Genomic DNA, 12,787 nt, shown 5'->3' with positions numbered 1-12,787 from the left:
GGGTACAAAGGAGGTGAGGCCTGTGTCTAAGGCAGAAAATGGCACACACTCTCTCTAACTGCCCTAGAGCAAACATACCTCAATAGCCTCAGCCCGCTACCTGACGACCTGGACGCGGCAGTATGTACTCTTAACACGGATCTCACAACTGCAATAGAGAAAATTGCCCCTTTACACACCCTTACCTCCCATAGACTAAAACCATCCGCCCCTTGGTTCACTCAAGAACTCAGGGCACACAGAAGCAAGTGCAAAAAATTGGAACGACACTGGAGACAGAACTACGACCCAGGAGTCAAGGCTCTCTGCAAACAATGCCTTAAAGAGTTTCGTAAACTCAAACACCACTCCATGAGCACTTACTTCTCTGACACCATTGCCAAAGCAAAGAATTCCACCAAGACTCTCTTCAATTTAGTGAAAGACTTCACCCAACCCAAGGCACTAACCGTACCAGTACCCATGTCTCAATCTTTGAGTGAGAATCTATCAAACTTCTTTGAAGAGAAAATTATCAACATTGCACCAACCATCCGCCAGAACGCCCCAACCAGCACTGAAGACCAGGACACGAACTACAAATATGCTTTCACAGCATTCCAACCACTCACTAAGGAACTCGCCATGAAACTATTTCTGGAATGCAAATCAGGCTCACCTCTGGATCCTGCCCCAGTCCTAATCCTGAATGAAATTGCCCCCTTAATCCTGAACCCCCTCCTTGAAATCTGGAACTCCTCCTTATCTTCCAGTGTTGTACCCGCTGGCTGGAAACATGCATTGCTTATCCCTATTAAAAAAAAAGCTGGCATAGACCCTCTTTGTCTAAACAATTACCGTCCGATCTCACTTCTACCCAAACCCGCAAAAGTACTTGAGAAAGCTGTCCAAATACAACTATCTAGCTACCTGGAAACAAACTCCTTGTTCCACGATACCCAATCAGGCTTCAGGCCGGACTATAGTACCGAGTCGGCGCTACTCGAAGTATCCGAGTCAATCCGAGAATGCACGGATAAGGGAGAGGAGGCCATGCTGGTCCTCCTCGACCTATCCGCTGCATTCGATACCATCTCGCATGACATACTTCTGACTCGCCTACAAGAGATAGGGATCGGCGGGCCCCCCCTCGCATGGGTAAAATCATTCCTCACAAACAGAACCCAACAAGTGATGCTGGGACCCTTTCTCTCTGCCAAAAAAACGCTGATCTGGGGAGTCCCACAGGGCTCCGCCCTTAGCCCTCTCCTCTTCAATGTGTACCTCAAGCCATTGGCAAAAGTTGTCGAATCCTGTGGCGTCAAAGTTACCTTCTACGCCGACGACACCCAACTGGTGTTCTCTTTCAAAGACCACACTGAAAAATCTTTCGACAACTTTCGCCGGTGCATGTTGAAGATCGCCTCATGGATGTCTGAGAACAATTTAAAGCTCAACACTGGTAAGACTGAAGTCCTATTTTTTAATCAGAAAACACCTCTATCGCCCACCATCTGGTGGCCGACCGAACTCTACCCCCCAGAACCAGTCCATGCTGCCCGAAACCTAGGATTCCAATTCGACACTTCCCTCTCCTGTAGAACCCAAATCAGCAAAGTTACCTCTGCTTCGGGAAGCTAAGAATGTTAAAAAAAATCATTCCCTACTTACTAGTGGAGAAGTGTGGCTCAGGGGTTAGAGGCAGCAGACCCAGACGCTGAGATCGGTCCTGGACCAGGGTTCAATTCCCCGCCTCGGCGGGGTCTTGGGCTAAAAAAAAAAAATTCCACGGACTCAATAATTCTCGCCCCGGTGCCTCCTCGACTCACAGGTTCACACTCTGCGACTCTGGGCAATAGCTTGCTTAATCTCCACAACGGCCCCTCGCGGCGGGATGCCTGACTTTCACCTTGTGGATACCCTGCTATCTCACAGGGGAATACCAGGAAGGGTTCCCTAAGCAAGCGCCGGGACACCCACTGTGGGTAGCTGTGCGCTATATAAGCTCAACTACATTTACATTTACATTTACCGCTAGACTCCCCAAAAACAGTAGTCCATGCCCTGATAACCTCTCACCTTGACTACGCTAACAGCCTGTATGTAGGTGCTCCATCTTACCTCATTAACCAGCTACAGAGAGTTCAGAACGCTGCAGCCAGGCTGATTAATAACATTCCTTATTGCCACTCCATCTCACCCCACCTTATCAAACTCCATTGGCTCCCAATAAAACTGCGGATCCAATTCAAAGCCTTAACCCTGGCTTTCAGAGCCCTTAATGACCGAGGCCCTTCTTACCTACGGTGCAGACTTAAGTTCTCACAATCACAACGCAACCTCAGATCCAATCATCTCCGCCTCATGACCTGCCCCCTATTCCGTCTTGCTCGCACGGGAGGAAGAGCACTTGCAGTTGTCACCTCCAAACTCTGGAATCAGCTCCCCACAGAGTTAAGATTCACAACCTCAGAACCCCTGTCCCGGAAAAAATTAAAAACCTGGTTCTTCTCCCAGATCTAACTCACTTCATCCTTTTTCTCCCCGCCCCTTCTGAGATAATGTCCTCAGCGCCGGGACACCTCCGTCGGAGGTAGCTGCGCGCTCTACAAATCACTAAATAAATAAATAAATAAATAAGAGTGCCGTGGGGGATAGGCTTCATGAAGTCTAGTCCACTGCACTCTTAGACACAGGCGTCACCACCTATGCTCCCCAGGAAAGGCCTCTCTCCCACTACACACTTGAACACTGGCCTCACCTCCTCTGTACCTCTGGACATGCCTCACCTCATCTGCACAATCTACTTCCTAATCTGAGGTAACACAGGTGACATCATTGTGAAAGGTTCAAATATATTTCTTTAATCATGCAGACACTATTTATTCCTTCTCAAATATGTAAAAGCCATTGATTTGCCCCAAAATCGTTTTTTAAATAACATTTTAGAAACAGAGCACAGGTCCTATCTACAAGCATTCAATTTCACTACTGAAACCTCACTATTTCACAAAATACAAATCCTCTATCTTGCAAATGTTGATAACAAGCATTATCAAAAAACATGACACAAACCAACAGCAAAGAAGCTCAATGTGCTTCCTAGTATGAGGTAACACAGGTGACATCATTGTGAAAGGTTCAAATGTATTTCTTTATTCATGCAGACACTATTTATTCCTTCTCAAAAATGTAAAAGCCATTCATTTTCCCCAAAATCGTTTTTCACATCACATTTAAGAAACACAGCACAGGTCCTATGTACAAGCATTCCATGTCACTACTGAAACTTCACAATTTCACAAAATACAAATCCTCTATCTTGCAAATGTTGATACCAAGCATTATCAAAAAACATGACACAAACCAACAGCAAAGAAGCTCAATCTGCTTCCTAATCTGAGGTAACACAGGTGCCATCATTGTGAAAGGTTCAAATATTTTTTTTAATCATGCAGACACTATTTATTCCTTCTCAAAAATGTAAAAGCCATTGATTTGCCCCCAAATCGTTTTTCAAATAACATTTTAGAAACAGAGCGCAAGTCCTATGTACAAGCATTCAATTTCACTACTGAAACCTCACTATTTCACAAAATACAAATCCTCTATCTTGCAAATGTTGATACCAAGCATTATCAAAAAACATGACACAAACCAACAGCAAAGAAGCTCAATGTGCTTCCTAATCTGAGGTAACACGGGTGACATCATTGTGAAAGGTTCAAATATATTTATTTAATCATGCAGACACTATTTATTCCTTCTCAAAAATCTAAAAGCCATTGATTTGCCCCAAAATCGTTTTTTAAATAACATTTTAGAAACAGAGCGCAGGTCCTATGTACAAGCATTCAATTTTACTACTGAACCCTCACTATTTCACAAAATACAAATCCTCTATTTTGCAAATGTTAATACCAAGCATTATCAAAAAACATGACACAAACCAACAAGAAAGAAGCTCAATCTGCTTCCTACTCTGAGTTAACACAGGTAACATCATTGTGAAAGGTTCAAATTTATTTCTTTAATCATGCAGACACTATTAATTCCTTCTCAAAAATGTAAAAGCCATTCATTTTCCCCAAAATCGTTTTTCATATCACATTTAAGAAACACAGCACAGGTCCTATGTACAAGCATTCCATGTCACTACTGAAACGCCACAATTTTACAAAATACAATTCCTCTATGCAGTAAAAAATTTTTACCAAGCATTATCAAAAAACATGACACAAAGCAACATTAAAAAAACACAATTTGCTTCCAAATCTTCTACATAGAGTATACAAGTCTCTATCTATATTAAATGAATCATTACTCACCTTTACAAATGCTTTGGGAGATTGAGAACAGTGTCAGACACACACACCAATATTTCTTTAGCAGAGCAAAAGGTATGTACTCCAAGCACTGCAACCATGAATGGCTCAGAAAACCTCTAATTCTACACACATATTCCTCATGGTAACCAATCAAAACTCTTCCCTCTCTATTCTCAAACCAACACCCTTCCCCCCTCAGCCCTTTCTACCTGTTACCATAGCAACTCCCTCCTCACTGAGCTCTCAGGTTTAAAAGTGTATTCTACAATGTTGCAAATAAACGTAGCAAGGATGTTTGACCTCTCAATACACCAGCTTATCCGGTTCAATGTTTATTTAAATGACTTTTTCTTAACCATTCAAATTACTTCTTTCACAAAACAGAACCATGCATCCTAACTTTCAGTTTTCAACTATCTGAATCCACCAATCATTGCTTCTGATTCAAGAGCACTGAAACTCCACAGTTTTTTTTTGCAAACTCCTACTGTTCCAACTGCCATTTCATTCCCACACTTCATCTGACTGCACCAGAACCTCCTCTTACCATGTATTCTGTCTGGATTATTGGACATAGCTACATCCACTGGGCTCAAAGGTATGCAGCTGCCAGAAATGTTCACAACCTTGATTTACCAAATGTAGACATCAAGTGGATTGGCCAAAGAGGATTGAGATGTCATCAATTGATACCATTGGTGAAAACCTTTTTGCATCTGCCACACCCTCACCTCATAATTCTGCACTGTGGTGGAAATGACTTAGGCACTTTGACTGGGGTAGGTCTGGAAATGCTTTTAAAGGACACCTTTGAGCAATTGATGGCACTTTTCCCTCAAACTGCCTTGGTATTTTCCAATATATGCCAAAGACAGAAATGGAAGTGGTCTAAACAATTTTGTCCACAATTTGAGAAAGCACGGAAACATGTGAATAAATCTGTTTCTGCTTACATGAGAGACTATGGAATGGGTCCAATATATAACAATAACTTGTGTTACAACATGCAAGATATCTACAGAGGAGATGGTGTGCACTTCTCAGATGAGGGGAATAGAATATTCCTCCTGAATTTAAGACTGTGCATTGGAACCTACTTGTAGGTACCTAAATCAGCCACAGAACCCAAGAGCTCTTTTCAGGGCTACCCTACCTCTGATCACTCAAAATGATTATTTTACTCTAACTTTTTTCACTGGTTTTCACCAAAGTACGCTCCCCGGTAAGCTCCCCGGTACGCGTACCGGGTGCTCCCCCCGCGAAAAATGTAAACCTTTTTTTGGTTTATTTGCCTATATGGGCCTCCTAAGCCCCCCTCAGAAAACCTAGAGGGTCAGGGGGTGTCTACCGTGTCCCCTTTTACCCATTCCCAATGTTGTTTGTCCTCCATCTTGTGTCTCAAATCTACCGAAACACAAGATGGAGGACTCCCGCAGTGCTGCCGGTACGCGTACCGGGGCGCGCACCGGTAAGCGCTCCCAAAATTTTTTAAAAGTTAATTTACATAAAAACCACTGGAGACACTTTCACCAAATATAGAATAGGCCCTACTACATACCAGTCCCTACCGTTTTCCTAAATTTGGTGGAATTCCATTGAGTCATTTGGGCTGTAGCCCTGGCTAAATATCCTGAGGTAAATTACATGACAAAAACACATATGAAGTGTTAGAATTTACAACCAATTAAAATGTTACTTTCATTTTCTACTTTTTTTTCTGACATTTGATTGGTTATGTACATGAATATAAATGAAAAATGAGAGGGAAACACAGCCATTTTGACTACAACTACCTGAGGTACATCTTTAAAGGCTTTTCTCATTTATCTTCATCACCTTTCTATAAGGTAAGTTGTTAATTTGTAAGGGGCACTTTAAGTTAATTTGTAAAAACCTTTCTGATAGTTATTTACTGTCCCTCTGTTATAGAGAAGATTGAGATAGGCTTCTCTGTTATAGTTATAGATTCAGTTAGGTTTCTCTGGTATAATTATGAATTTACTTCGGCTTCTTCACATACACTTTTTTATATTTCTACTTCCTGCCTCATACCATACACTGCCCAAAGATAACTTCACTGTTAAAAACTCAGAAGTACCTCTCTGAACTCAAACCCAACAGTGCCCTAACTCTACTGATATAGTTATTTTTCATGCAATTTACAGCAAGAAAATGGAAGATACACCACAGACCAACAATATTTCTTTTGAAATAACTGATGAGCAGATTCATTTCAAAATAACCGATGAAGAGATTCTTCAAGAAGATTTATTTGACTTCCTGGATGAGTCTCTTGACCAACAATTCATAGACTGTTTAGATAATATGGAATCATGCAGTACAAATTTGGAAGAGATTTCGGGTAATGAAATGTTGCAAGTGTTATTAAATTATGAAAATTCCGAATAATAAATTAATATTTAATAATTAAAAAAATTTGAGACATTATTCATTTTTATATGTAATTCATGAAGTAGTACCAAAATGATTATAATATAAAGTGAGACTTACAGTATACTGTGCAACTTTTTTGTGTTACATAGTAAGTTTGCTCGTAGTTACTTCCTTTCTCCTACTATATTATTTCGAATGTGTATTTGACATCTCTTTTTGATCTACAGCCTCCTTTCTCTCACTGTCTGTCTCTAATGTACCATATCACCACCAATTTTGTGTAGATTCAAAAGAGAGTAAAATGTAATACTACATCATAAGGGAGCAGGGTAGACTACCCAGGATCCTATAGCCTTTCTCAAGGAGTCCTTAAAGGATCTGTTTCTGCTTTCCTGACACACTATGGTATGGATTCCATATACCACAATAACTTCTGTAACAACATGCAAGATATCTACAGAGGAGACGGTGTACATTCAATTTAAGACTCTGTATTGGTACCTACATGCTGGTACTTAAATCACCCACACAACACAACAACTCTATGCAAAGCTACCCTACCTCTAAGCACTTTAAATTATTATTTTACTGTTTCACTGGGTTTTCCCCTTGGTATGCTCCCCGGTACGCCCCCCCTTTTATGGCCCCCACATCAAACCTGGGGCGTCAGGGGGAGTCTACCCTGCCCCCTTATGGTCATTTCCCCCTTTGTTTTTGCCACCTCTTGTGTCTCGATCCTACCGAGACACAAGATGGCGGCCGCTCCGGTCTGTTTGGAATGTTGACAGACACCCGAGAGCCAATCAGCTTTCCGCGCTCGAACTCGCGTTACGCGCCGGGTGCGCTCCCCGGTGCGCGTACCGGGGCGCGCTTATAGATATATATATTTTTTTAACCTAAATTACTCAAAATCCTCTGGAGCACATATCTTGAGACATAGCAAAGGCACATCGGGCTACCAGTCCCTACAATTTTGCCAAGTTTCGTGGGAATCCATTCAGCCGTTCGGGCTAAAAGTGAGTCCAACCGCCCTATGGAAATTAACATGGGGAAAACACGTTTTGGGACCCCCCTTTTATCTCGGCCCCCACTTAACGAATCCCCCCAAACTTTCAGGGAAGGAGTGGAGCGGAGCGGGCCATCTAATTTGAGAAATTCGCGAAAATTCGTCCACCGGCACCAAAGTTATTCCCAATAGAATGTTGCGGATTTCCTATGGAAACTAGGTCCTAACTATAACTACCTACTGGCGACCGCCAGTAGGTAATATATATATATTAATTTGGAATCCTCACGAGCCAGTGGCCTGCCTTTTATATATTATGCAGCGCAGGGACACAGCATCTAGGCATGCCTCATTTATGTTAATGTGGTGACCCCTTGACAAAACCAGTACGCCTGTCTTCTTATTAATCACACCCCCTTATATTGTGATGTTGCAACTTGTATAGATGGGGGTGTTGTGATTATGGGGTTCATGATTCACTATGAATGTAATATGATATGAGGTTGTCACCAAAGGTATTTCTATCTACCTGTTATATGTATTTGCAATTTAATGGATAGTATTTAGTGGTAGTGTTTCACTGACTGGACAATAATGTATTGAGTATTGTTGCTGCATATCAGGAAAGTGAGATTACTGGCCCACACCATTCCCACCATGCCTTGGGTTTCTTTGCTACACTACCCAGTGGCGGCACCTCGAGGGAGTGCTGGGGTACAGTGGGACTGGGCGGAGAGGGGCAGGGTGGGGGGGTAGTAAACTCCAGAATACGGCCAAACAAATCTGAGTAAATACATAAATAAATAAAATGAATTACATTGCACGCTGCATCACTGGTTTGGCGCTGCAGCGTGTGCAATGCTTTTAGTTTTTTTTTAAACTCAACTCCGTTCGGCCATATGCCAGAGTTTACTACCCCTCACCCTGGCCCTCCCCCCACCCCATCACCTCGCAGAACTCCCTCGATGAGCCGCCACTTACACTACTGTAAGAAAGTGCTTAAATGGGGTACTCATTTCCCAGGAAAAAAATTTCTTTGGAGACATCACTTGTGCTTCATGCTTCATAACTAATAACCCAAATTCTTACAGTGTCAGCAGTGACAGTGTCATTTGAGTGCTCTGCCTCAAATATTGCTATAGTGTTTATCCCACAGAAATGTAAATGTTAGCCCTCTTGCTGTGGGGTGAGTTTCTATAGAAAAATCTGATTAGTTCATTGATGGTTTAGAAAATAGATATATTTTTATATATGGAACATTGTTGCCTGTTTATTTCACTAAGTCAATATCTACTTTGAATTAAAACTGTTAACTAATAAGTTAAACATGATGTCAGTGTTATTGACTTGCACGTAAAACAGATATTTCATAGTTGTTTAATTTATTTGTATTTTCAGTTCCAACAGTGCCTCCCGTTTGTAATTTCCTGTCCAGGGCACTGGTGGCTGTGGTGCTGCTGCTGCTTGCTCTGGTGATAGTTCTAACGATTTTAAGTAAGTGGACTCTGGTTCATCTATGTCACTTCCTGAACCATTTTTTCCTTTTTACGTGGTCAATGAAAGTTGATATGTTTCATTGTTGTAATCTATGAAAACATGTTGCTGTGGATTCACAAAAGCACATGCAAATGCCACTATACATTGTGCACATTAAGACATATTCTGAACTTGTAAGTGTTTGGATAATTTGTATTTTTACAACCGTTGTAGTTATAATTACCCTAACCAATCAAGTGAATACACCAAACCAAGGGGCATATTTAGAGTTTGGAGAAGAGGGTACACTGTTGCAAGGGCAAAAGATTACTCTCTCTGCCAGACTTTTGGCCAGTCTGCTGATTAGGAAGTGGGCGGTCTGTAAGGTGTATAGTGATGGAGTACAATTTGCCTCAGTCAGGGTAAACTTTCCTCTGATGGCCTGACAGAGTAGAGGCCATTGAAAGTAAGCTGGCCATCCGCCTTATTTAGAGTGGGTGGTCAGTTATGTACTGTTCATCACTGCTAGCTACATCCCTGCAATGAGGGAGAGTAAAAAAAGGAAGAACTCCCATTGTGTGGGGGTCAAAATGTTTATATTTTTTAAATCAAACTCCCACTTTGGGAAATTGTTTTAGGAATATAGAAAATGTTTGAATAGTGACTGACAGGGTATTGGTAGCATGTTCTTTCAGTCACTCTGCATTTGTTTATGGGTCTGGCTGCCACTCTTACAAGTGGGCCTGTCATGGGAAGATATGTTGTTGTTCCTTTTTTCATTTTTCTTCTTCTGTGTGAGCCCTTATTGGTGGCCCAGGTGTACAAGGAGGGTGGTGGCAGAGCAGCAGGGAGCATGGTTCCAGTGTGAAAAAAAGCAAAGAGAACTGGCAGAAATGACTAGTGGACAAGGCAGCAAAGACTGGGTGGGTAGGGTTTTCAGAATGCATCTGAGAAAGACTACAACAATAATCTACTACCATGTAGCAGAGAAGCCACAGAAACAGTTTGAGTTTCATTTGCATATGTTTATCTATTGTCAGTCTGCACTGTCGTAGACTGACATCTTCCTCTGATCCTCTGAAGAGACCCACTGCAACTGCAGCATTTCCTATCTAAGGATGGAAGTCTCTGGATGACCGGGTTACCCAAGGGTGAAGGTCAATCAGCCCTGAAGTGGTTGAAATGTGGGAGTGATAGAATGTCTCTTGGAGTGACTGATAGTCTCCTTGTATTGACTTGATGTCTGATGGGATGGCTTTGATGCTCTCTCGCAGTGAGTTAAGGTCTTGTTCAATGGATGCAAGTTTCCCTTGAATTGATTGAAGCTCCCCTGTGACAGGGGGTCCCTCCCTTTTTATAGAGGAGCCACCTGCTCTCCAGTTCCGACTATCAATTCCACCCGCATGTGTCAGTTGCTCTGCTGTCAGCGCTGGGACGCCCCTTTGCTGGGGCAGCTGTTTGCACTATACAAGTCATGGTAACATAACATAACATAACAGTTAGCATATACAAATGGACATTGGACTTGGGGTGCCCATAATTTATGGAGCTCTCTTACTGTCCTAGGGGACTCTTCTTTACAAGCAAAATAATGTATTTACTCAAAGGCTACTTTCACTTCCATTAAACCATTTGGCCAAAGTGACAGATTACACTGCTTGGTAAAAATTGAGACATTTAAATGTATCAGCGTCTGTGACACACATCCATACGGTAGCTCTCTCTCGCTAAAATATCTCTTAACTTTATGAAGCAGGCAAGGCCTTTACTGTTTCCCAGCAGCTAATTAGTTCAAAGGAGGAGTTGCCTTGTACTTGATGACAGATATTTCACAGGAAAGACTCAGGTAATGGATTCAAGCTTCCTTTGAAATGATTGACTGCCCCTCTGCTGGCTGTGTGTGTCCCTTTTTATGCAGGAACTACCTGCTCCCCACCTAACATATATAAGGTGGACACTTGAAGTGTACAAAATATTTTATGGAGCTCTCTTCCCATCCCATTAGATGATCATTGAGCTCTTCTTTACAAGTAAAAATTTTAAAAATCAAGTTTCAAGTGTCTTTACCACTGAGCCAAATGGTAGCTCTCTCTCTCTTTGAAATATCCATTAGATTTCTGGACCATAACATAACATGTGTATTTGTAAAGTGCATGTTCACCCAGAAAGGGTATCTTTCCACTGAATAACAGATGGACCATATGTACAAATCTCCAGCAGGTGATAGATACACAATTGCGGGTGCTTTTGTGTTTGATGGAGAGGGTAGTCCGTCAAAAGGGCATCAGAGTATCCTCTCCTCCAAACACATGGTCTGCTGATTTCATTTAGAGGTGGATGGACCAAAAGAATATCAACAACAGTGCCTACTCCGGTATTTGTCCTGAAATACCATGTAAAACCTGCTTGTGAGGAAGAGTGAAAATAAAAATAATGCCCCCACACTCTGGGAGAAAACTCTCATGGTGAGGGGTCATCAGGTTTACTTTTTACAAACGTAAACTCCCACATTGGAAGTTTGTTTTTGAAAAACATTACAATTTGTAAAAGTTTGATGGTTGGCCTTCATGTCTGATGGAGCTCTCTATCACATCTTTGCAAAATTGACAGGAAATGTTGGGACGACTTTTCCTCCCAACGGGTAGAGATGCTCGAGGGCCAGCGGACATCTCTAAATGAGGGTGATGAGATGTTTGTCAAGACGATGGAGTAATTCAATCCAACACCCTGATGGGCATTACTCTGTTCTCCAAAGTAAGAATCAGGCCCAATGTATGTTGTGTTCTCCGGCAGCTAATTAGTACCTTGTGCCTCATTAATGACATTTCACATTACGAAGGAGGGGGAGCCTTCTTAAGGTGGAGTCAACATCATATTGTTTTCCTAGTAGTCCTTCTAGTTCCCTGCCATAATGCACAGTTTGGCAAAGCTGGTCCATGCCTGTATGCCAGCTGCATTTTGCGGACCCAGCTGCATTCCCATGTCCTCCAGTAATGTATTTGTCCTAATGTACTATAGTGTTTTTCTGTAAGACAGGCCAGGGTTATGGGTCAAATAGTGGAAGGCTTATATTTTATCACACCCAATGACCCATATGAAATTTGGATATGGTCCTCAAAATAGCAAGGTATGATGCATGAGTGGCTACTCAGTCCTTTAGAACATGTTTATGGGTACAGAATTGGTGTGAGGGAAGTCAATTGTTTTAGCTATGTTGTCGTATGCATAACGTGTGGAATTCATGTGTTATGAATTAAATCCATGAAGTTGTTTGTTATCTTTTTGATGTTAATTGTATGTTTTTTTCTGAAATGCATTGAGTTTTCATTTGTTTGAAGAAGCGTGGTCGAAAGGGATATCTAGTCTTGTTTGTGGGCAATATATTACATTTTTAGGGCTGTGTATATTCCATTTGGAGGGTAATCACAGTGTCAATTGACACAGATAAAATGACACACATTGCAGTTGGGTTGAAGGCCCTTCCCTATGTTGCATTTGTTGGGAGTGCAAGTAATTACAGTGGAATCTGATGTCTACATGTGAGTATTGGGCAGAAGGGCAGGCATTTAGGGATAACAACCATGAATTATGTGGGGAAAAAGGA

At 41.8% G+C, this 12,787-nt stretch overlaps 1 protein-coding gene across 3 annotated transcripts in view; it reads left to right on the top strand.

The window, feature by feature from the left end:
- LOC144767742 (natural killer cells antigen CD94-like) overlaps positions 1-12,787 on the top strand; it is a 121,923-nt gene that overhangs the window by 43,795 nt on the left and 65,341 nt on the right. For all 3 annotated transcript variants that reach the window (XM_078651128.1, XM_078651127.1, XM_078651129.1), the window contains one exon: positions 9,106-9,201. In XM_078651128.1, the coding sequence (XP_078507254.1) occupies positions 9,106-9,201 (96 nt within the window). The remainder of the gene's footprint in view (positions 1-9,105; positions 9,202-12,787) is intronic.

Source organism: Lissotriton helveticus, chromosome 7, assembly GCF_964261635.1.
Source record: "Lissotriton helveticus chromosome 7, aLisHel1.1, whole genome shotgun sequence".
NCBI lineage: Eukaryota > Metazoa > Chordata > Amphibia > Caudata > Salamandridae > Lissotriton > Lissotriton helveticus.
Note: the sequence above shows the minus strand (reverse complement) of the source record. Positions and strands in the feature narration are given on the sequence as shown.